The sequence below is a fragment of the Atractosteus spatula genome, chromosome 16 (assembly GCF_055471065.1).
Source record: "Atractosteus spatula isolate fAtrSpa1 chromosome 16, fAtrSpa1.hap1, whole genome shotgun sequence".
NCBI lineage: Eukaryota > Metazoa > Chordata > Actinopteri > Semionotiformes > Lepisosteidae > Atractosteus > Atractosteus spatula.
The window spans coordinates 15460442-15486375 of NC_142721.1; the positions used below are offsets into that span (position 1 = coordinate 15460442).

The window sequence follows — 25934 nt, forward strand, 5'->3', positions numbered from 1 at the left end:
TTCCGAACTCGGCACAAAATCGTGAACTCTGTGAAAGCGCAGAATAGTCGCCATGTTGTCAAAAAAGACACCCTGGTCTCGCCATGAGCGAGAGCAAGAGTTCATGAGAACTGTGACGTGAGGCAGCCCTTTCTGCTCACTAGTCCCTGTCATGACTGATGTACTGTGATGTACGAGCGAATCAGTGCAGGTGGTGCAGCAGACATTTCACCACAGAAATGTTCCAACGTGATCTGTATGTTAACAAATAAGTAGTATTTGTCGGCAAAACTGTCTCGAAATTGAGAGCGATATTTCTATTGGGTAAAAAGTGTTGTACTCACAAGCCTGCTTGTTTATAGTGTAATAGGGCCGCTTCACCTCACTGGAAGTTTTGTTGCCTCGTTCTGAATCGCACACCTGGATATTTTGTGATGTAAATTGGAGGTTTTACGCATTACTGTGTGCATTTCACTTTTATTATGGTTTAAGATTCGCTCATCAATGTCGATTCTTTCCAACCCCGACATAAAAATAGCTCTGCAGTTCCCCTTTAACTCAGCAGCCTGAACTAATAAGGGCCATTAGTGTCGCCCACAAGGCGACTAGACACCCTGAAATGCAAACATAAGAAGGAGAATTTTCAGCAGCAGAATATGTCATTTATTTGAGTCAATATCACACCTGCGATAGATGCGAACACCTTTGCCCATATTAGAAAATGTGATCTTTGCTATCATTTTGTCGTCCAAAGGGTTAGGGACACTGATTACGACAGGACAGCGCTATTACACCATGAAGTGACACCCCATGGCGTTTATCAAGAAGGCTGGCTCTGTGTTGGGGCTGAGCCTTGACCCCCTGGAGGTGGTGGCTGAGAGGAGAATGCTGGCCAAGCTCACAGCCATCTTGAACGACGCTTCATGGGACTGTTACTGGGCAGCGGAGCACTTTTAGCAACAGACTGCTCTAGCTACGGTGTTCAAGGGAACGTTTCTGCAGGTCTTCCCTCCCGGCGGCTGTCAGGGTGTATAACGCTGCCCTAGGCTGGGACTGTCAGCCCTTCATCTGCTCGTCTATGGACAGCATGTTGCTCCATTGTACTTTTTGGACACTCAATCTGTATAAACCTATGCACATTTTGCACATCTTTTATTGTTTTTACAGTGACTATGATCATATTTTGCACACACCTATGTATTTATTTTTATTTATTTTATATTTATTTTGTATTACTGTACATATTCTAATTTTTCATCTATCCTGGTGTCTGTTTTTGCTTGTCTTGGGCTGGGCTGCTGTGACACATCAATTTCCCTTCGGGATCAATAAAGTCTTATGTATCTATCTATCTCTTTAAAGGCTTCTCCACACCTTATCAATAAAACCCGGAGGGGATAATGAGAAGAAGGACAGGGACGGGAGAAGGAAAACGAATCCCAGCCGCGCCCAGGAACTGGCTTGTGATTTCCATGCGCTCGTTGACGGAATGTTAAAAAACAGCATACGCAGCTCAAGGTGGAGATGAGATCAAAGTGTTCACCTCCTCCACAATGGCAAATTACACATCTAGTACTTAATGAGTGTCATCTATTTGCCAGGGGCGTTCTGTTCCAACCCAACAGGGAGCGAGCGTGTAATTTGCTATCCGTTGTTGTGACAGAGAGCGCGATTTTAATGTGGGACCAAATGTGATTTATTTCCTGATTGAATGTAAGAGAGCTCCAAATGACTGTGTAAGGGCCGGAATATTCATCACGGTCCTAGAGCTGGTGAAAGATTGGAGATGACATGACGGGAGTCCTTGCTCCAGCGCTTCAGCTCAAGGAGGTAAAAACCTTGACATTCCCGCCAGACAGGAATTCCAAACTCGGCACCTCCTGCCACCGTCCAGCCGGACAGAGGCTCACGCCATCCTGTGTTGGAATTCAGGGCTGGCGGACAAGGTGCCAGATGGTGGTCAAGTGCTGTGCAGAACATGCAGCCCACCCATATGACACACAAGCTTTTCCCTCGTTATCAGCTCCAGGACACTAGTGCAATGGGTCAGTTTTGGAGGTGATGTGACAAACACGAGACACAACACGTCAGCACTCCCAACCCCCTCCGCCAGGGTGGCGAGAAGCACAGAGAGGCTGGTGAATACTGGGCACCACACCGCATGCAGAGAAAAGAGAAACGCCACCTGCTGGCCCTCCTGGGCCCCTCTTTCCTCCGATACAGACGCAGCTACCGGCCTCCTCTGGTCTCCGCTAAGCTATTGCACCAGAACTTACACAAGACGCGAGAAAGAAGGAGAGGAAAGAAAAAGAAACACAAGAACAAGGGGAAATTATCGTTTTTAAATGCATTTTCCTTCACTGCTAAAAAAACCACACACGCACGTCGCCAAGGCAGCAGGCACCCGCAGCCCTCTCTTCGAGAAGCAGGCGGACAGTAAATCAGAGGGCGGTGCTGTGGCACCAGCTTGACTCCCCCGTCCAGCTGGACGGAGTTAAAAGCGCCGAGCAGTGGCCAAGGCCGACGGGAGAGCGCTCTGCCGGCCTCCAGCAGCCCCGTGGGGGAATAAATCACCGGACGCATCCAGTACCCCACCTAGAACCTTCATCCATCCAACCGGGCCGAAATGAGTCCAGCATGCTTGCTTGCTCGCACGCTAAATATTTGTCTTTAATTACCTGTCGTGGTCGAGCTGCGCCAATCGTTTTCAGGTGGGGATTACCATCAGAGGGGGAAAGGAGTCCAGTCGATGGACCCCGCAACGCCACTGGTACTGTGACCAGTAGCCCCGTGTTGCTAATGTTTACACTGGGATAATACCGACGCAGTGCTGTCCATCAGATTCCTCTACTGACACTGGATCCGCTCCTGCTCAGTCTCACTGTGATCTGATACCAATCTAAACGCAATGTAGTTATCGCTTTTTCGGCACATGCCTACAACAACATTTTGTACTAATCTCTAATTCATCTTACTGTCACATCAGCGTCTCCTATGGTTTGACTATGCTGAACTACGTGGCGTTTGTAATGGAAGTTCGGGAGGGCTTCAAATCGCCTGTCAGTAATTAGCAGTCAGTTCTGATGTCATTTCCTTTCCTAAAACACTATAAATACTGTCGCCCTATTCTCTCACTTGCATATGTCTTTCTGCCTCCCACTTCCACCCCATCTTCACCTCTGCGGATGCTCCTGGGTCACCCCTCACTGTGCATGGGGGTCCAGACCCACTTGTCCTCTGGCCAGGTGGTCAGCCCTCAGCCAGGCGGGTTCAGCCAAATTTTCACTTAACACACCAGAATCCTTTCAGTGCACTTAATACTGGGGTGTTATTATTCCTGGTGAAATTATAGTAATGTCTTGAGATGCAATAGTAAGGGTCTATAAGGGCTGTGCCATGTTTTAACATATGTCACAGCTGGCTTGGTAAAATGATGATAAAGCAGACAGAAAGTGCATCAGAAAGTCATGGTAGAAGTGCAGTCTTGAGATGTAAATTAGAACCTGACAAACAGCTGGTGCTGCTTTGTCAGGCTGCTTTTGGGCGGATCTGCAACCACCAAAACGTTTCTTGAATGGCAAAAGTGCCGCTCCTACAGTGTATAACAGGTCCAAAGGGACTGGAAATTCCCATTCCCACTGATGTCATGGAAACCAGCACTGTTGCACACAGATCTGTCCAATTCCCATCGTATCCCATCTTCCTCCTCTTCCTTTGCGTCGGCATTTGACGTCTTGTGTTTCGTCTCTCTTTTCCGTGAGCGTCTGTCTGCTGTTGAAGCCCCACTGGGCTCCTGCTTTTGCACCGCCCCAGCAGAACCCGCAGTCCGCCAGCCGCTGTCTCGCGCCAGGATAGTGACGTTAAAGCAGCCAAGAGGATCCGATGGGGAGTCTTTGTGTAGGAGGTCAATGGAACCGGGAGAATAGGCAGGCTGAAAATTCGAGAGCACTTAACCAAACTGAGGTGCCAAAGAGCAGGTCCACAAGTCGTAGACGCAGAAGATGCCTTGCCCAGAAGCCAGGAAATCAATGTACAGGAAGATCTTCTCCATGAAGAACAGGACGTTGAGCTCAACAGGTTAATGATGATAATAATAATAATAATAATGTGATAATGTTGCTTTATTAGCCCTATACAATTTCTTTCATTAGGAATTCGTCTTTTCGCAGACCCCAGCTTGCTCTCCATGAGACACACAGACAGGGAGAGAAGCTGGGGGTCAGAGCACAGGGTCAGCCATTTAAACGGCACCCCTGGAGCAGTTGGGGATAAGGGCCTTGCTCAGGGGCCCAATGGAGTAGGATTTCTCTGCCAGTCACGGGATTTGAACCGGCAATCTTCCAGTCACAGGCACAGATCCTGAGCCACAGAGCCACCGCGCCACCCGATACTGAGCACTGAGGTTACTGCAGACACCCCTAAAGTATGCTATGAACTGGCTTCATTACTCTGCTCTCCTCCCCACTGAGAGCTGGTGTGTGGTGAGCGTTCTGGCGCACTATGACTGCCATTGCATCATCCAGGTGGGGCTGCACACTGGTGGGGGTGGAGGGGATCCCCATGACCTGTAAAAAGCTCTGAGTGGAGTGGCCAGAAAAGCGCTATATAAGTGTAAGGAATTATTATTATTCATTATTTTTAGTATGCTTGTGCCGGGGGTGTGGTGGTGAACAGGTAAGGTGACTGAGCGAGGTCTACGCCTTCTTAAAGGGACAGTGGCCTGGTTGCAGGAAGCCGGTATCCCGACACACAAGGGGTTCTGTTCGGGCTGGGAGGGAGGTGTCAGCCGCAGGGGCTCTGATGGTGCTGTCAAAACGGCTCTTCCGAGAATCCTAACAAGGGCAGGAGGGAGTGGGGGGGGGGGGGTGTCACTCCACAGGGAGGCTGCTGGGTCCCAGCAGCAGAGCACAGGCAGCCCATTCAGAGAGATAAAGACCGGCTTTCATCTCAGATTGCAAGTCAATAATTTGTGCTTTTGACACAAATATCTGGAACTCTTTTGAGGGAGGAGGTGGGGGGGGGGGGGGAGAGAATAAAATAATAAAAGGATGTCTTTATGTGCAGGAATTAAAACCCTGCCTTGTTCGGCTCCAGCCAGCAGAAAGGTCATGTCACAGCAACATGCTTTCATACTGAAGCTCGAGTTTTCGCCAGCCACTTTCTCCATTTCTCTTCTTCGAGTTCATCGGGCTCCTCTGGGTTCTCACACTTAGCCACTACAGCTGGGTCACCGGGACACTCTGCGCCCCAGTGATTCGGCAGTCCGATTGTGTACAGGCTGCCGCGCAGCTCCCAGACAGGGCACAGACCAGCTGTTAATTACCGAGCGAGACCGACTGAGAGAGCCAGGACAGAGATGTACGAATGAGGAATAAGGGGGGGGGGGGGTGAGGCAGGCAGGAAGACTGAAACAGATCAGAAGAGATCACTAGGTTCAGAACTGCAGTACAGAAGCTCCATACCTGATTCTGAAACCGTTCGATCATTTGGGGGTTTGCATTCACCGATCGGTTCCTGGTTCCACTGCGGCCAGAGAGCAAAGGCATGACAGTGAGGAGTGGGGGCCGGGGGGGGGCAGGGGTTGTGGGTGCAGACACCTACCCAGGCCTTCGGACTCGAACAGGCAGGTCTCGCCCACGCCCACCTCTCGGCACCAGGTCAGGAAGTTGGCAGTGTTATCCCTGGCGAAGAAGGAGCCGGAGGGGGCGCTCGTCCTGCAGGGGATTTTCCGGCTCGGCAGAGGCTGTGGGGTTGGGAAATATGGTTCGTTAAAGGTTCCCGATAGTCCACGCCCAGTTCACCCTAGAACGTCTAACTACAGCACCTGAAACACTGATGCGCCTCATTGACTGGCTTCCTGTCAAGCTTCGTGTCGACTTCAAAATCCTCCTGCTCACCTATAAGGCTCTGCATGGCAACTCAGTACCCGTCTGAGCTCTTATCGCCCTACTCCCCACCTCGCAACCTTCACTCCTCTAATTCTGGTCTCCTTACTGTCCCCCAAGCCCGTCTACACTCTAGGGGTGACAGGGCTTCTCCTGCTGCGCCCCCAAGCTCTGGAACTCTCTCCCCAAGGATATCAGAGAGTCTCCTTCTCTAAACTCCTTCAGATCCAGACTCAAACCTTCTTCTGTAGAAGAGCCTTTACTTCACTGGCTCCGTTCTTCACCCCTCTGCTCCTGCTGTATTCAGTACCGCCATCTACACATTCTCATTCTGTTTATCTTGTGTATTTTTTTATTGTTGTTGTTGCTGTTGTCTTTCTGTAAAGCGCTTTGAGAAGCCACCTTTAAAGATTCTTTATAAAATAAAGTTTATTATTATTATTATTAATATTATTATTATTATTGAATTCCCCACAATTCAGTATTTCTTTTCTAGTGGCTACAATTTCTGAATAAATTGAACAAAAACTTCCCTTCGGTGATCAATAAGTAACTGTTGTTCACTTTCCGTGTGGAAAGACTGACCGATCCTCCGTCTGGCCAGCGGACCCAGGTGGTTATGGCAAGGGGTCCGGTCTTATTCGACTCTGGCCAGGGTCCGCGGTATTAAATGACACACGGACCTCTGTGTAATCTGCTGTACGTCTTCCTGCGAGATTTATGTGCATTTCTGTGGTTTAGTACAGGATGTGAAAGTCTGAGAAAGAGAAAGGTGTAATGATGTAATGCTGGAAAAATGTAGCCTCATTCTCGGTCTCCTTCTTGGTGATGTGATCATTTTAACCCCCAGTTTGCTGCTGAAATGGCTGATTTCGACAAGGACTTGAACAGTGTTTGGTGAAGACAAGCACAAAGTTCCCTAGCTGAGGTACCTCCTTAAAATCTGAACAATTGCTCCTAAGCAAGAAAGCAAATGGCCTGAATTCAACAGGGGGCTGATAAGTGGATGGGAGGTGATGTGTTTTCAGCTGTGGGCACATGCAGACTGATTATTGGCGATTGTCATTCCAGTTTTTATTTCAGGCTTGTTGGATTTTTTCCTGAGACACCCTTAGGAACATGCAGAGCATGGTTCTCTACGTCCTTAAAGTGGAGCAGAGATCCTTATTTCCAAGCCATTCCAGTAAGCTTTAATAATAATAATTCCTTACACTTCTATAGCGCTTTTCTGGACACTCCACTCAGAGCTCTTTACAGGTCACGGGGATCCCCTCCACCCCCACCAGTGTGCAGCCCCACCTGGATGATGCTCCAGTCCTCTCACACACACCAGCTCTCAGTGGGGAGGAGAGCAGAGTGATGAAGCCAGTTCAGAGATGGGGGTTATCAGGAGGCCATGACTGGTAAAGGCCAGGGGGAAATTAGGCCAGGACACCAGGGTTACACCCCTACTCTTCTCGAGAGACGCCCTGGGATTTTTAATGACCACAGAGAGGCAGGACCTCGGTTTTACATCTCATCCGAAGGACAGCACCTTTTTACAATACAGTGTCCCCGTCACTATACTGGGGCATTAGGACCCACACAGACCGCAGGGTGAGTGCCCCCTGCTGGCCCCACTAACACCTCTTCCAGCAGCAGCCTCAGCTTTCCCAGGAGTCTCCCCTCCAGGTACTGACCAGGCTCACACCTGCTGAGCTCCAGTGGGGCTGCCAGCTGGGAGCTGCAGGATGATATTGAACCCTGGCTTTACCCTCAAATGCTTCAAAACTGGACACTTGACCCTACATCGCAGAGATCTCCAACAGCACGTCACCGCTTGCAACTACAGTGCTGTAAAATGCTCGAATCCGCACAGAAAGTGGGATGTTTTCAACACATGGCTGCATGGGAAGAGAATGCTCTGGGCTTCTTGTTTTCTCCCCAGATCTGTACAAACAGCCCACCAAAGACATACTTGGCATTCCTCTGCCATCTGATGCCTTGTCAGTAACTACACTTCCCCACAGCTCCTTCTCTGACAGAGCCCCGTGATGCACCATTATCTGAGTGCTTCTTCTTCTGCGGGGCAAAATTGCTTGATTAGTTTAAGATGCTCTGAAACTTTGTAAAGCAAATCCAATTACCCTAAAAGTCAAATCAAGGGTTTATAAAATGGGAATGAAAAAGATAGCAGTTATTAGAGGGGTGCTTTTCCATTTTCAGTACGAAATACAGACAGGCTGCTCTCCTCTCTTTGGCAATTTCTCTTAGCCCTCTTGGTCAGCAGTCGGTCATTTCCGTGGAGATTAATTTCTATGAGCTTAAAACAAGTTGACGGCGATTCTCATCTTCGAAGTGTGGATGGAAAATAGCTGGAAGTATAAGTGGTCCAGGGCTTGCAGGTTCGGACGCAGGAGGCTGTCCGTTTCTACGCTGGAGAGACAGTCAGATTTTCCTGTGCCATGTACATACTTAATTTACAGAATGAGTGATTCTGCGATACAGAAGAAGACGGTGAGAATCTCAGCAAGGCTGTCAGTATCTTACCCAGGAGCGTTCCAAAATCAGCACTCACTGTTTTAATTTGCACCAAAGAAAATGCATAATAGGCTCCCCAGATGGTCTTGGATCTGGCCCTGTGATCTCAGCCTCTTTGCAGTTCACTGCTCTTTTCCATCTTTTTCCATCTAATTCTTTCACAATTCCCACTGTGTCTTGGCTGTCGTTGCTTTCCCACATTGCTGTTGTGCTTTCACTCGTTTTGGACACGATTCAGACAGAGCAGCACAGCTACAGGAGGACACCAGTTGGACTTAGTGTGGCTTCACAGATTAACATCACCAAAAGAAGTGGCGTTCAAGGGGGGTCATGTTAGGCATGACATGAACTATGGAAAATCCTAACAGAGCAAAGCAGGAGTGTGGCTGTAACAGGAGCCGGTCCAGGTTCCCGCCAAGCGTAGTTGTGGACCCCGTGCAGACGGTATAATCAGGAAGTGGAGAAGGACAACAGGGAGGAGACGACGAGGATCGGGGCGGGTTGACAAACAGGGGGACATGACAGGGGTGATCTGGTGCTCAGGAGGGCGTGACGGTGGAGATCCGGTGCTCGGGGGGGGGGGGCCTGATGGGGGTGATCCAGTGCTCAGGAGGGCGTGGCGATGGCAAACAAGTCCAGAGAGTCCAGGGGGGAAATCCGGGGCGCAGTCCAAAGTCCAAAACATAGGGATCCATCCAAGATGAGACAAAACATGGTTAAAATCCATAGGACAGGGACAGGGAATAAAACCAGGGTGACGAGGCCAGGCGCTCCGAGCCCCGGACCCAGATGGTCAGGACGCCGTGATGAAGACTGTGCCGTCAGGTCTCTCCTGGACCCGCTGGTAGGCGGGCTTCCAGGCGTCCATCTCCTAACGCTGAGCCCAGAATAGCGGGAGCACCAGGCTTAAATACAGACGGGCTAAACAGGGGGCAGGTGCAAATAATCAGCTAAAATACGAAAGAGCCAAAGCCTCACTATCAGATCTCCTACAACTCTTACTTATTCACCTGCAAATATTTGTGTTTGCTGTAATAACATGCGTGTCTATACTGTTTTAGACTAAATGAGTGACAGAAACGCACCAATACCTATGTCGCCCCTAGTTGTCTTGTCGCCCTATATCTGCTCCCGGGGAACAGGGCCTGGCATTGAAATCAATTCATTATTTGAATTCTTAACGTTTTATGTTCACACGGCCCCTTCATCCCCTAGTGACCGAGTGAGCCAAATTAGGGGGTTGTACCAGATGTTTCGGTTAAGAAGACCCCCCTGGCCTAGGGAGAGCAAGCCCACCGGCCAGCCCCTGCCTCTCTCGCAGCAAGATGGACAGCAGCAGGTGCGCAGACGCGCGGGGGGGGGGGCTGAACCCACATGGAGCAGGAAGGAATGTTAAACAGGATGAGGTCATCAGTCAGACGGGCTGCAGTTTTGTCTGGGTTTCAAATTCCGTTGGAATAAAAACCAGCCAAATTGTGAACAGTTCCCCCAGGATACAGCGTCTCTCTCCTTGAAGGTATTTTCACATTCCAGGTCTGGGAGGCCAGTCACCTCCTTTCAGCCATCAAATATCCGCAGAGAGAGCGAGAGAGAATGAGATGTCTCCTCCAGGTCGCAGCTGATGGGGGGGTTCTGTCCCTGCAGGACAGCTCGTTTGAGAGCATGGGAGCATAAGACAGGTCGCAAACGACAGCAGGCCTCCGAGCCTTAATTAATTAATTAATTAATTAATTAATTAATTAATCCGAGAATCTCACTCCCCACTGTTTCTTGAAGGAAACGTCTCCTCCACTGAGGCTTCCCTTCCTGGGGTAGGATGAGATGGGCCGGGAGAGCCCTGCTGGTGCTGTGCTGCTCAGTAAGGTGCGGACGTCCGCTGGGAGAGTCTGGCTCAGAAGCCAAGAGGGCGAAGTCATGCTCGAGACCGTGGGATTAGGACTGAGAATCCCAGACACCTGAAGGGGAGGGGTTATTCAGAGAGATGTCCCTTCATAGGCAGCAGCTGTATCTCCCTGCAGCTCCCAGCTGGCAGCCCCACTGGAGCTCAGCAGGTGTGAGCCTGGTCAGTACCTGGGTGGGAGACTCCTGGGAAAGCTGAGGCTGCTGCTGGAAGAGGCGTTAGTGGGGCCAGCAGGGGGCGCTCACCCTGCGGTCTGTGTGGGTCCTAATGCCCCAGTATAGTGACGGGGACACTATACCGTAAAAAGGCGCCGTCCTTTGAATGAGACATAAAACCGAGGTCCTGACTCTCTGTGGTCATTAAAAATCCCAGGGTGTTTCCTGAAAAGAGTAGGGGTGTTACCCCGGTGTCCTGGCCAAATTTCCCCCTGGCCTTTACCAATCATGGCCTCCTAATAACCCCCCTCTCTGAACTGGCTTCATCACTCTGCTCTCCTCCCCACTGAGAGCTGGTGTGTGGAGAGAGGACTGGAGCATCATCCAGTAGAGTATCCAGAAAAGTGCTATATAAGTGCAAGGAATTATTATTATTATGATGATTGGTGAAGTCAGGTGGCTCTGGCTGTGTTCCTAAGTGTTCAGGGACAGTCACTTTCATCCAGAAATGCTCTCCTGTGTCAGAAAACCTCGGGGATCTCCTTGAACTCAGCATCCCAGTAAGTCTAGCCATTGTCAGAGTTTTCTCTGCTCTTCTTGATGAACTTCTGTACAAACAGTACATAGTGGGTGTCTGCTTACTGTCCAGCTGTGAATGGAGACATGAAGTGCACCTATCTGCTGCTTTACCAAATGGCTCCCCTGTTCATTACAGTCAACGAAACAGAAGATCACCCTTTTAGGTGTGCTAGGGCAGCTCTTCCCTCTCCAGTCTTTAATTCTGACCTGCGTTTTTGTATTAAATTCACACAGGCACCTGGATCAAAATGATGGTGCACACTCACCTATAGAGTCACAGACATGAGCAAAGGAATCCCACATCGTAAATTAATTCATTAGAAGACCTTAATTATCTCTTCCTATTAGAAATGAGAGTTCAGTAAGCTTAGAAGAGGTGTCACTTAGGAAGTAACCATATGCAGAACACCAATATGTACATTTTGACCTAAAGACGATTGTTATATAATTATAAATATATATTTAAAAAGATTTTTTTTTTCTATTTTTCTTGGTCACTTCTCAACCGCTGCACCGAACTGTGGATTGCAATACCCTGCCTGAAGACTTACTTTACCAAGCAAATAGTGAGATCAGCACAGGCTGCTTAATGAAGAGCGCTCAACAAATTCTGAAACCCCGATACCACCCTAAGCACCCTCCAAGTGTGCTCTTGATGTACTGATTTCGGAAAAGCAACTTCAATTCTGAGCTGTGGCGGGTGAACGGAATTCTGAAAAGCCCCTCGATATTGGTACAGTATTTCCATAGTCAGCCTCCTTGCCATTCCCACATCTACCATTTTAATAATAATAATTCATAATTAATAATAATTGCTTACACTTATATAGCGCTTTACAGGTAATGGGGATCCCCTCCACCCCCACCAGCGTGCAGCCCCACCTGGGTGATGCTCCAGTCCCCTCACACACACCAGCTCTCAGTGGGGAGGAGAGCAGAGGGATGAAGCCAGTTCAGAGATGGGGGTTATTAGGCCATGATTGATAAGGGCCAATGGGAAATTTGGCCAGGTCGCTGGGCGAAATTTGGCTTTGCCATTGTTCTCATTGTGCTCTACCACCGATTAGGCAGCACAGAGCCCAGGATACAGGCCTGTGTTCTTCACAAGACAGCCCCCAGAAGCCATCAGTTGGAATAGCCCCTCTCGCTCGGACACACAACCCCTCCACGGGTGTGGCCTCCCCCCTTTACCTGGCCAGCCCTGGGCAGCTCGCTGCCGTTTTCCTTGAACTTCTCCTGCAGGGTCCCCGCCAGCCGACACAGCAGAACGCCGTTGTCCAGCCGGCTCATGAAGGTGTCCGCCGTGATCTCCGTGCCTGCAGCGGGAGAGGGAGAGGCGTCGGCAGGGGCACCCAAGAGGACCTCTTCAGGATCGGCAGGGAAACTGGCCAATCAGAGCACTCAGGGGAAGAGCAAGACTGAGAAACGGGTGTAGGCCTTTACACAAAGAGTGCCGGGAGTATGGGACAGGCCGCCCAGTTATGATGTTGAAAGCAATGCCCTGGGTTGCTTTGGGGCTGAGATCCTCTGCTCAGCACCCAACAAACACACGACCTGGAAGGTCAGGACGAAGACTCTCACTCATTAGAAACGAATGCATCTCGGTCCATTGAAATGCAGGAGCTGCTTAATAGAAGCAATGTGCGATGCACCCCCTCCAGCAGGATTGTCCTGGCAAGCCTGGGGTTTCTGCACTGGTGAACTGCGGTCTTACCATAATAATCCCATGCACTAGGGTTTCGCAGAGTTCTGATTAATATTCCTCTGGTTTTACGATGCTCAACCACAGGAAATCTCGCAGGACTGTGTACGAAGAAACACTGTACTGTAGGACAGGGGCGAAAGTCTTGGCCGAGGGGTGGGAGAGGGCAAAGAGACGAACAGTCCATAATAATCGCACTGTAAGGATGGTTATGAGGATATCACACCCCAGAGATCTCCTAACACAGGCACCGAGTCACCCTACTCGGCTTGCCAAAGGAATCATTTCAACATGTGGGCAAGGAGATATGGCTCTGGAAGACTTTCACCAGCGCCTGAAGCACAGCGAACAACACTAAAGAAACAGAGCTGAGACTGAAGCAGGTCAGTGGCAGAGCTGCACAGGCCTTCCGAGCGGAATTGTGGGGCAACAGTCAGCTCTCGCCCCTCTGTGCGTGATGGGCTGTGTTTCAGCACTGCGGCCGCTAACTCTACTCCAGCCCGCCATGCCTACCCGGTGAGATCACCCCCCAAACCTTTAAAAACCCGGGGGGGGGGGGGAGGGGAGGGCAGTTGGTGCTCAGGAGGAAAAACCTGCCGGAATATTTTTTTCGCTGTTTTTCTTTTTTTCTTTTGTGAGGTGCAGGCAGGGTGTTCTTAACGAGCTCCAGATGTGGCCGGCGAGCCTGCTCCGGCTGGGGCAGGAATCCGCCGGAGTCTCCGCTGACTGGGGGATGGGGGGGGGGGGGTTGGAAAAGCCTAGACGGTCTGGGAGGCATGATCCCCCCTCGCCAGCCAGAGGGAAAATAAACTGCACATGCTTTCGCAGCCTCATAAACCTGCCACTGGAGCCTTCCCAGCAGCCCCCACCCCCTGGTCATGGGGTGCCCTGCCTGTCCTGCTGCTACTGCACGCTGACTCAACACACAACACCCCTGGAGCTGTGGAGCTGTGAGCTAGAGCAGCCAGACAAGTGGACAGGGTGGAAAGGCTGATGGGTAGACGGACATGGACGGACAGGTTGGCCAGATCGTGTTCATTCCCATAACCCCTAGCGACAGCAGGCCATAATCCTGGAAAGGTGTTTCCCGTCAAACGTCCGAGAGAAAATAACACATGAGTAAATTAAAGGTTTAGCACCGGTACCCTGCAGCGTGGAGGCCTTGGGTTCGGTTTCAGACCTGGGGTGCTCTCTGTGTGGAGTTTGCATGTTCTCCCTGGGTTTGTGTGAGTTTCCTCTCACCAGTTGTAAGACATACTGGTAGGCTAACTGGCATCTGGGAAAACTGCCTCTGGTGTGAGAGTGTGCATGTGTTTGTGTCTGTATGAGCCCGTCTGTATATACCACCCTGCGCTCAGTGCTTGCTCTCCTGCGACCCTGAATTGGAAGAAGCAGTTAGAAAATGGATAGATATGTGAATTATAACACACCTGCTCTTGCTGGTGATGAATTTGTTAGTATTATCTCAGATTTACTGATACAGCATATTCAACGTACTGTTTATATTGACAGAACATGAGATATAGAATATAAAATTGAACGAATGTATCTACAGGGCTTGGAAAAAGACAAATTTAGGATTTGAATGTGAATATATACTGTAATCTGTCCCACAACCTGTGTAGGTCTAGGAGTGTCTTGAGATGCAGTACTGGAAGTGAGCAGATGCAGTGAGCCCGTGGCAGGGAACACACATGTGTAAGTGCTAAAACTATTTCATCCCCACTGCGCAGCAGGAATCAAAGTCTGAAAACCATGGTTCTCATTTCTCTCTTCGCTGTGCGCTGATTTCAGCGCTGTTAGATTTCGCAAAGTCTTGTGGCAGAGAGGGAGGTGCGTGGGCAGATCAGGAGGAGGGAAGCATGAAGCTGGATTTTCCTGGGAGGAGTTCTGCAAAAAACGTCCGGCTCATGGCCTCCCGGGACCCAACAGCAGCTCCTAGAGCTTCCAGGGGAACAACATCTCTATTGCAAAGATGTCTTTCAGCTCAAACCCAAACCTACCGCTAATCTCGATGTTACCTCCTCACCCAGTCTTTGCTATGAGCTCTAAAACTACACCGGCAGGCTGAAGGAACTGAACCTGTTTTAGTCCTGAGCAGAGAAGCTTAGCGACCTGATCAAAGCCTTCAACGTCCTCAAATGCCTGGACAAAGCCCGCCCAGAGGACGTCTTCAGAACGAGCAGTGAAACACAAACCAGAGGACACAAGCGGAGACGACATGGAAGTGCTTTTAAAATCAAGACAATCTTTACCCAAAGGGTGGTGGGAGTGGGGAACAAGCCACCCAGCCAAGGTGCTGAAGCTGATACTCTGGCTTCTTCCAAGAAACAGCTGGATGTCAAATGAGCTGGATGTCAAACTAATCGTCTTAAACCTAACTCCACCAGAGCTATAAACCCATCTCTGACTCCTATCCTTAACACAAAAACTAGCACTCCTCCATGAAACTCGGTCTGACTCTGTCTGGTTCCTGCATAATATCATATCCTGTATCATTCCTGTAAAATATCATATGACCAACCTTTTGTAAATGAACTCAGCGTCCTATTATTTCTTGGGTGGGACTTGACAGCCGTGCAGGAGTGCACGGCTTGTGACCAAACGTGCCCCCTTTCTCTAGGCTCAGCCCTTTCAGTCAGAGTCACCACAGCTGAGGTCCGGAGCTGTAGAACTGCTAGCTGATCCAGAAACAGTTTGTTCCCACCTCGTGCAAAACCATCAGCGATCGGCGAAGCAGCAACTTACATACAAGCGTACTGCTCCGTGCGCAGAGGATACAAGTGTGTCCTAAGATTAAAAAAGCTGACAGCTGTGTTAGGAACTGATCTCTTTATTTCCAAATCAACGCTGTGACTTCACAATGCACCAGGGGAAAAGGAGCCTCTTATTGACGAGGATAAAATGATTAAGTAGCTAATGTCTATGAAGCAATTAATAGGAGGATTGAGCCGTATTTTAATTGCCTTTCAGTTGACACGTTGCTCTAAATATAGAAGGGAGGGCTAAAGCAGAAGGCTGGTATTTTGCAGAGGAAGGTTTTCTTTTTAATAGGCGTGAGGAGCTATGGCTATTTTCATCTTTAAAAAGTGGAAAAAAATGTTCCTTGGATGTGGGAAAAAAAAGCTGGTACATTTACGCAAAAGAGCAAAACACAACCGCCTGGTCATGTTGCTCTTGATCTTAGCATGATCTTGCTGTTTGCCAAGTTGTTAGTAGGTTTATCCACTGTAGGTAAAGCACAGCAGAGTAAAGGTACTGTATAAGTTTATTCTATGGGACATGTCTGAAATGGGGTAGAAAGTGGGGCAGTGGTTAGCATTGCTGCCTTACAGCCCTGGGATCTTTGGTTCAATTTCAGACCTGGAGTGCTGTCTGTGTGGAGTTTGCATGTTTTCCCCGTGTTCATGTGGGTTTCCTCCAGGTGTTCCGGTGTCCTCCCACCACCCAAAAACATACTGGTAGGTTAACTGGCTTCTGGGAAAATTGGCCCTGTCGTTAGTGTGTGCGTGTCTGTGTGTGGCTTCTAATGGACTGGTGTCCCCCCCAGGGCGTACCCCACCTTCCCAGAATAGGCTTCCCCCAACCCTGAACTGGAAAAGTGGTTGGAAAATGGCTGGATGTCTGACATGGCTGCTTTCAGAAGGACAGCCATTTCCAACCAGCACCCTGCAAGCAGAGGAGCAAACGAGCAAACAGAAAATAAAAATCAGATACCATTTCAGGACACATCAGGAACAGCTGCGCCTGCACATTACGTCCAAGTTCCTTCCAGTAAGTTCAGAAGGTGAAATCACTCCGCTGTCTAGAATCCCCTGTCTGCCTGCGCTGTGAATTTCAGAGACACAGACTCGACTATCCCCGGCCAGCAGCCGATAGCTACAAAACAATCTGGGGTGTGTTGGTCCCCTGGTCCCAGGACTGTGATCCGCGCCACAGGCGAACAGCCTCTTCTGCTTGGAAATCAGACTGAAAAAATATCCGTACAGACCTCCTCAGAGGCACGCAACAAAAAAGGGGAGAGTGATGCAGTTTCCAGGAATGTTTCTCATTCTTCAATCTGTCCCCCTTCACTCTCCTACAAGTTACAGTACAAGGGCACTGGGGGTAGAGGCAGGAAGAGATAGGGGTGACGTCTGTGCAACACTGATACGAGTCCCTCTTTCCCTGCTAGCTGCTCGGAGGCTGGTTGGACAGGCCCCGAGAGATTGATGTCTTTATGATTGTAGGAGATTTAGCAGGTTGTCACATCCACCTCCTCTGAGCAGAAACAGATTTAGATAACAAGATGGGAGACCCATGAAAGTCACACATAAAGGCCACTGGCTGTCCTACAGACCTGGGCTGCAATGGGTGATGGAGCTGGGGGTTTGGCTGCAGAGATGTAAGAATATGTGAGGCTAGCTCAGCTCGCACGAGCTGCACTCCCGAGACCAAACCGCGGCCCAGCTGCAGGACCAGGGCTGGGGGAGACACCGGACAGTCGTTCGGGTGAAGACGTCTTTGGAATCCGGGGAAAGAAGCACCGCCAGGTATTTACAGGCAAACACGACAACGCAGACACTCATTCAAATTCCTCACACCCGCTGGAAATGAACAGGAGGCGAGGGCAGCTCATGTGGGTGCTGCTCCAGTGGCCCCAGGACGAGGTGTGTGGGGGCAAGTGCTACATTATCTCCACTGTGTCCGCTAGTGGCTCTGAATCTCGGCTGGCTGGCAATACGAAGTCAATGAATCGAGGCAAATGACCACAGAGAGTCAGGACCTCGGTTTTGTCTCATCTGAAGGACGGCGCCTTTTTACAGTATAGTGTCCCCGTCACTATACTGGGGCATTAGGACCCACACAGACCGCAGGGTGAGCGCCCCCTACTGGCCCCACTAACACCTCTTCCAGCAGCAGCCTCAGCTTTCCCAGGAGTCTCCCATCCAGGTACTGACCAGGCTCACACCTGCTGAGCTCCAGTGGGGCTGCCAGCTGGGAGCTGCAGGGGGATATGGCTGCTGGCACAAATGACGTGGGGACACTCTTTCCTGACCGGGAAATCGAACCCCGGGCCACAGTAGTGAGAGCACCGACGCCTAACCACTAGCCCACCAGGGAGGGCGATGCAAAGCTAAAGTTCCAGTTCATACCAGAGCTCTACTTGCTCATCGTGACAGAGGGACTCCTGGTAGTGTTAAGGGACTAGAGAGCCTACAAAAGGTCGCACCACTGCTCCACAGCTCTACCCAAAATACAGTATGTTCAAATTCCCTGTTGAGATTCAGCCGCGGTATAAATCACGAATTAGGAAATGCCAATCACAGGCATGACCTGCCCTGCACAGGGGGTCTCCCGCTCATAGAGCCGGCAGGACAGGAGCAGCTGGACTACAGGTCCTCCCTCAAGGTACCGTGGCTGAGACTCGAACCCCCCAACCTGTCAGTCAGCTTGCCCACAGCACAAAACCACCCCCGCCTCCGACATAGTGACAAGGAAGGGAAAAGCGCCTCTTACCCAGCATGCTGCTGAGCCACAGTGCCAGGTCCTCCTTCATGGGCAGCAGGCTGGCCTCGTGCCGGCTGGCCAGCCACTGGCTGTACTGGTGCATGTCGGCAAGGCTGGGGCCTCTGGTCTCCTTGGGGCTCAGAGAGCTGCACATGGCGACCGGCTCACACTCCTGGGGAGGACAACAGGAACCAGCTCAGTATGCATGGAGTCTCTGGTGGCAGCGGCTGCTCACAAGGCCCCAGTGACTTCCCAGCAGATCCTCCCTGGATGGATCTGGGTTTTACTCAGCCCTGGCTGTGGGAATCGGGGTCTGGCGTGGAGGACGAGAAGGATCGGGAGAAATCGTCACGACTCCCAGCGGTTCCGTACGGCACGTACTGTCTCGAGCACGAGCTGCAGGCTCTCGCGCAAACCGGAACAGCCCAGCAGAAAGAGCAACGTTCTTAATCGCCCCTCCATCTGGCCAGATTTTCCCAGCGTGACATGGCTGGGAGTGTTGCACATGGGGTCATTGAGGAGTGTTCCGGGGCTCCGTCCTGAGACAGCTGCCCGTGCTGTAATTCTGCCCCACGGGCACGGACGCCAACCAGCATGGCGCTGAGGGCTCCTTACAAAGAAAGAGAACAAGAAACCAGGGACATACCACTGCCCTCTCACACACCCAGAAGCAGACAGGACTCGCAAAACAAGCTGCAGCTCATTCACACCGACAGCCACGATCGTGCTCACAAATATCCGTAGAAGAGAGATGACTGAGGAAACCTGCTCAAAGCCATCAGGCAGTTTAACTTGGAGAACATCTGAGGTCATGTGAAGACACAGATCTCTGTTTCCACAGGTCTAGATCTATCACTGCAGAATCCATTTTTCATTTAATGGTATTTCGCATCCTGACACACAGATTACAAACATCTGGCTGTTAGTCAGTCTCACTGTGAAGAAGAACCACAACACAAAGCAATATCAGTTCAGCCTCCCTGAGCGTCGTATTCTGAGAACAACACATGGTCTTTCATGCAAAGCAACATCCTCGTTCTTCACTGTCTGTGCAACAAGCCATGCTGCTGAAGATATAGGCGACCGTCCAAAACAAGCAAAGCTAGGCTATCTTAGCACGGTTTACCGAAGTTCGGTGAAAGACAGCACATCTGCCTGGGTTACCTGTCAGCGAGGGTGTCGATGCTGCTCCAACCTCTCCGGTACACAGGCAAACGAATGAAGCAAAATCCGTTTTTTTTGTGCCTCTCTGTGCGATGGTGCAGGCGTTGCAGAGCTCGGAGCTGCGCGCACTGACAGAGACCAGCTCAGACTCCCACTCTGAGAGCTATTGTGCACCTAGACAAGCTCGGCCCAGGATAGTTTACAGCACACCTAATGGCATGTAACTTTCTCAACTCCCCTGACAGCTGCATTCCTGTTTCCCCATCCCCAGCTGAGAACAGTGGGCTTTTTATGCGAGCTGGTACAGTACAGTAGAATGTTTATTTCACACACAGAAGGAGAAGAAAGACATGGAGGTGATGAGGACTGGAGGTCTGTCCGCAGAGTAACTCAAACCGCCTTTCCCTCTCATTGTTGCCGGAGGAGCTCCTGATCTGTTTGTTGCCTGCCTGCAGAGGTATAAAGGAAATTGCTCTTTTCTTCTCCTCCTGAGAGCTGTTTTTCCGAATGGGAAACAACACGGCAGTGCAAAGCAATATTGCATGTTACCCTTGCATCGTTTTGCTTCTCCCTGTCTCACCCGGCAAACTAAACAAGAAAATCATTTTGCTAAAAAGAACCCTCCAGCTCCCCACTCCCCCACTCCTCACCCCCAAGTAAAAAAACAAAACCACAACAACTGGATACCAGATAAAAAGTTCTGGATCCATTATGAAAAACTGTAGTGTCAGCTGCTCACTGTGGGTATAGGGGCCTCCCGAGTTGTGCCTCAGTTTCGATCGCACACATTCTCATCTGTCTTTATGACGATGCACACGCTGGCAGACTGTAATAGCTGTCTGTATTGTGGTGTTCAAATTTCAGAACCGTCTGGAGCCAAAGGAACTTTTTTATACTTCGTTTGCACTACCAAAATGCACAATACAATAATAAAATCAAAATGCTGCAAAATGGCGCTGGAGTAGCTCACTATGTTTATGTATAACACATCCGTGAAGGTCTCTTGTGTCGTGGTACTACAATGTGAAACGAAACAGAATTAGGACACTTTTCGTGTCCTTACACCTGTGGTACAGTCTGCTTATGTAATGACTCGCAATATAAAATCATTGGCGCATTCTGACAGTGATGTAACCCAACACCACTTCTCAAACAGAAAGCCCAGAGAATGACTTTTCTGAATGGGTTCGAGACCGAGGAAATGCAAAGGCACTTTTCAGCATTCCTCACCGTTTGTACAGCTTAGAGGGGTCTGGATGACCCTGCATCTGCAGAAAGCAAGGAACGCCTTTTCACTGTGATCCTCAGGGCTGTTGAAACAGGGGTGTCTGCTTCTTTGGATCAGTTAGAAACAGGGGTGTCTGCGTGTTTGTATCAGTTAAGAAACAGGGGTGCCTGCTTGTTGGGATCAGTTAGAAACAGGGGTGTCTGCTTGTTTGTATCAGTTAGAAACAGGGGTGCCTGCTTGTTTGTCTCAGTTAGAAACAGGGGTGTCTGCTTGTTTGTATCAGTTAGAAAGAGGGGTGTCTGCTTGTTTGTATCAGTTAGAAACAGGGGTGCCTGCTTGTTTGTTTCAGCTAGAAACGGGAGTATCTGCTTGTTTGTATCAGTTAGAAACAGGGGTGTCTGCTTGTTTGTATCAGTTAGAAAGGATTTCTTAGCAGTGTCCATGGGGCCTTCGGGGCATCGTGACAGCAAAAAACTGGGAAGCAGTTCAGTCAGCTGTGTTCTTAACTGCCTTTCCCGAAGATTCAGATATTTTTAGACTGGAGTACTAAGGGAAAAGTGTGATAATGTTCCAGTGCAATTATGTACATAAGATTAGCTTCCATCAAGATCATGTACAGCATATGTGTGCGAGCATTTTTTCGCCTGATCAATGCATATCAGATGAACAGTGCATTTTTGTCTTCCAAATGTTATTATGCAGTAGAGACATCTGCTAATAACGTAACTAAAGTCACAGCGAAACCACTGCTGTGCTACCATTACTGCACGATGTGCGCAGATTAAGACAGTATACCAAACTGGCATTCTTTTCTGGAAAAGTCAGAAATACTTTTAAATTATTGTGATGCACCAATCCAACTCATGTTTTCCCCTGCAACGTCAGCACTTAATTTTTAAGCGTGCTCGAGAACCCGAGCAGGTGAATGCCTCTCACATACTGTACCTGCAGTGTCACTGACAGTGCACACATGCATTACTCATTTGTTCAAAAACTTAGAGAACGGCCCAGACCCTTGTCTTGCATGTTACTACAGACAACAATGTGTCTTTTCTATCGGCCTTCTCCAAATATACAAGCAGCCTCCTGGAAATGGATGACGCTCGGGATCTGTTATACCACATGTCCCGGGTCAGTTAATGGCAAGCAAAATATTTGCAGGACCCACATGTCTGAGCAGTAAACGCTGCTCCTGCAGAATGCTCACGTACTGTGTGTTGTCTCAGCTGGGAGCCAGCCCCGTCTTTCCCAGACCCCTCCAGTATTCCTCTCCTTCCTTTGTCTCCCCCCACTAGGTGGCAGCCCTGCTACTGCGGCCACAGGGGGTAAATGGTACAACTCTCAGATGGCGGACTCACTGCAGGGCCCACTGTCCCCCTGCCTGTCCGGCCATGATGTCCTGTCCTCATCCGGCCAGGCCTCTGAGACTGCAGGTCTTCCCAGCTCCGCTAACTCCTGGCAAGTCCGAGCACCTCTGGCTTAACGAGCTCTAAAATACCGACTGGACACCCCCCGTTCTACAAGGTCCTTGCCAGAGTCCCCAGCTGTGACCCCAAAGGCCACATTCCGGTATTTTCCGCAAGCCTTTATTCAAGAGGCCAGCGGGGGTCACCAAATTAACTGGATCGATTTAACCTTTCTCCCGTCTCCTCGCCTCTGAAACTGCTGAATGAGCAGAGAAAAGGGAGACCTGTCTCTTGACATTTCAAGCCAGTACATTGCTGTCTCATCAAGTGCAGCTGCAGGTTGTGTGAGGTTCAGGAATCAAAGGTCTAATATTAAAAGCAAAAAAAAGATCAGGTCTATTCCAGAGCCCCAGCAAGGATAATCTGGTTTCTGTAGTGTTAAGTGTTAAGTGGTCTAGAGATTATGTGACTCCCCCCCTCCAATCCTACAGCTGGGAGGACTGGAGCAGCTGGGGTAGAGAACCTCACTCACAGTACAACACCAGTGTCTGCAGCAGGGACTCGAACCCACAACCCATCAGTCAGGAGTCCAAAGGCTCGCCCATGATGTCACCCTGCCCCCACATAAAAAAGTAGTAACGTCAAACCGAATTGTCAGATCATCCAGGCTTGAGGGCATTGTAAAACACAAAGAAACAGACTATTTCCTGTTTAATGAGAATTATTTTGACAATAATATCACCGGGGGAAGATATCAGATCAAACAAAGGGACCTGCGAGACCTGGGGAGACCTCGGCTAATTCACCCTGACCTGATCGCAGCTGTAAAAAGCAAACAACAGGCAACAGTGTTTCAGTATTTCAGTATTTCAATATTTCAGCCACATGACTCCTGCACTGCTAAGGGGAGTCCTGATAAAAAAAACACCCCAGAGATTATAGCAGAATTCTACTTTGGAAACAGGAAAAATAATGTACAGTATAAGATCAGAAAACCGCAGAGCTGTGATGCCAAACTCAGCGTTGAGTTCTAGTTGTAAAACGACAAACCTTGCAGGACTCATTTAGATTTCAGAAGTTGAGTTTGTTTCCTAATGTCAAGAGAGCGACATTTCAAATGTCCGTGTGTGTGTGTAACGTTTGTTAACGGATATAAAAATCCATTGTCTTGCTTTAAGCCTTTCGGTCAAAAGCTGACGTGATTTTGTCAAGAATCAGGATGTAGCATCACCAGCTGGGTCAATTCAGTGTTCGATACAGAAGAAGCGTAATTTAAAAGTAAGGGCAGCTGAACCCGACAATATTAGCTATACTGTACAATAAATTTGTGAATAAGCCTGTGTCAGACTCAGGGAGTCAATACCCATGTCTGCAACCTTCCATGTTTTTGTGGCACGAAAGAAATCCAGCTTCCCAGAGGGAGCTGACATTGAAGCACAGGCATCGAAACTCATACAGAAACAAAATCTAACCTGGCCTCAAATCAACACAAACACTATAAATGTCCCACTTCTGAGGGAAACTTTCCAGAGCCAGCTCTTCAAAGGCAGTGAGGCTCATAAGCACGTTGGACCCATTTATTTACCTTTAAGAAGGCAACCAACCCCTTGGTGAATTAAGTCCCTTTCATGAGACAGACCTGGGCAATATTAACTCATGGCCTGTGACCTTTGAGCCTGACCCCTGGCAGAGAGTCACAGTGGTGGCGTGTACAGTTTGGCGTGGCCAGTTTTAACAGCTCCTGTGTATTTGCTCACAAGTCCTGGTATGTCAGCTACTAGTGGGAAAGTAAACTTTCACATCCTGGGGTGCTCACCTTTCTGCCCCCATAGAGCAACTTTTCCTGCTTCGGTTATTCAGGCCAGACCCGGCACAGCCCAGCAGTGGAGCTGCTGGCAGGGGCCTGGACAGATCATGGGCTGTCCCAAGCTGTGAAGACCCTGCTGAGGTGTTCCCCATCCCTGCTGACCTCCTTACCTCTGCCTGTCCCACAGTCGTCTCCTCTTATTATCAAAACCTCAGCTTCTTATGCCCAACTTTCTTCTCCTCCCTTCATCTTGTCAAACTCTCCACCACCCTCTCGCCCTCCTCCCCTGCCCCTCAGCGACTGCCCCGATGCCCCCCTCTCATGCTCCCAGCACTCATCTTGTCTGGCATGTTCCTGACACGTCTTCTACACAGCTTGTAGTCCAGAGTCTCTGCCAGAGGTACACTAGCCTCCAGGCTGCTGTAACGTCCTCCAGCACACCATCGTTTCGATGGTTTTCTCATGCAACTCTGCATCTCTAAATCTCTAAACTGGCTTCCTACTGCCAACTCCATCCAAATCCAAACCTCAGTCCTTGCCTACTGCTGTCTCAGCCATGCTGCTCCAAGCTGTCTTTAGTCCCATGTCGTCCCTCTCCTGCTCTCTCCAGCCCTCCTCTTCTACTGGACTTCTTCCTGCTTCTCTGTCTTCGCTCTCACCCCTGCCCACCAGTAGTAGCATGAACTGCCCCTGAATTCAGACCTGCTCCCTCCCTCCCTGACTGTCTTTTGATTGCTGCTCAAGACTCTTTAGACAGTGAAAACACTTCTTAACACAGGGATTCAATTAATTATGAGTTTGGCTGGAGTTGGAGGTATGGACCTGCCCTACTGTCACAGAGAACACATCCCTCTTAACGAGCTCGCGGACCACGCATTTCATTGCCGACAACACTGCTGTATGCTGTACTGTCCGTGCATTGATAAATAAACCTTGATTGATCGATTGATTGATTGATAAATACAACATCATTGCATGACAGGACTGCAGTAAATAGTGAATACTTTGCACATCCAAATGGCTGTCAAATCCACCAGACTCACCTTCGGTTTGTAATCAAAACCCTTTTAATTTAAGCTCATCTGTTCCTGTTTTCTCTGATGGGCCTGGGCAGCAGTGGGCCTGATGGAGTGACGGGGCAGTTTTCATGCACTGATCAATATGCTCCACAGCAGCTGGCAGCTTCTACCAGTTTTCTACAGTATCAGCTGCTGCAGTGGCCGTAAGACTGATCTGCGCTAGTGGCCCATCAGTTCCACTTTGCTCGCTCCAAGCCAGTGATCTTCTTTCAATTTTATGAATGGAAATAAGTGCTTAGTGAGCCAGAACCTCGTGACAGAGGGCCATTGCAGCTGCACCCTTGCCTGACACACCTGTAGTTCAGGTGAGATTCTAGTCCAATTGGATGAAAAATACCCCCAGATAAGAATGAGAATATAACATCTCATCAGTGAGATCAAAGCAAGACTCTGAAAAGTACAAAACGCAGTGTTATGGAATAGAATTACACTCTGCAAATTCTGCACTATTTGGAGCTTTTCCATATTTTGACCTTCAGCTGCCTTAAGTAGCATAAGACATGACCAAATGACACAGACCACACCTACTAGGGTATTTGCAATGCAAATAAATTGTCATTTACATAAATTGTCTTCTTAGCCACATACAAAAATAACAGGTAGATCCGGCTTATTGGAATAAAAAATGTACAATATAAATTGGAATACCACAGAAGACTTCATTTCATCTGACAGAAAGGATTACAACTAAATGAGACTGCTTGCACAGTTCGATGTAGTGAAGTATAGCTTTGAGGTGCATCACAAATAAAAAGGGGGAGATTATTTGTAACAATATGGTCACACGAGTGTGGTGTGAGATCTAAGGTTATGTAAAAGTTCTGGCTTTGGTAACCTTGCAATGCAATATCCATTTTCCCATCATTGCCAGAAACTTTGAGGAGTCAGCCAAGAGAATATTAATAGGGAATACTGTTCACTCCAGTGGTGTGTATACAGGGTAGCTGCCTTGTTCTGTGTCTGTGTCTCTTCAAAAGAGGTTTTGAAGAGTTTGATTTCTAATTTATCACAAAAGGTACCCACTAGACTACCCACCCTGG

At 49.3% G+C, this 25934-nt stretch overlaps 1 protein-coding gene across 1 annotated transcript in view; it reads right to left on the bottom strand.

Moving 5' to 3' along the window:
- The window catches only part of gas2a (growth arrest-specific 2a), a 46502-nt gene that overhangs the window by 19292 nt on the left and 1276 nt on the right, over nucleotides 1-25934 (bottom strand). The window contains exons 2-5 of the mRNA XM_088935227.1: nucleotides 18220-18382; nucleotides 12210-12334; nucleotides 7643-7648; nucleotides 5581-5722 (exon numbers count right to left, since the gene is read on the bottom strand). Coding sequence (XP_088791353.1) covers nucleotides 5581-5722; nucleotides 7643-7648; nucleotides 12210-12334; nucleotides 18220-18364 — 418 coding nt within the window. The 5' untranslated portion in view covers nucleotides 18365-18382. The remainder of the gene's footprint in view (nucleotides 1-5580; nucleotides 5723-7642; nucleotides 7649-12209; nucleotides 12335-18219; nucleotides 18383-25934) is intronic.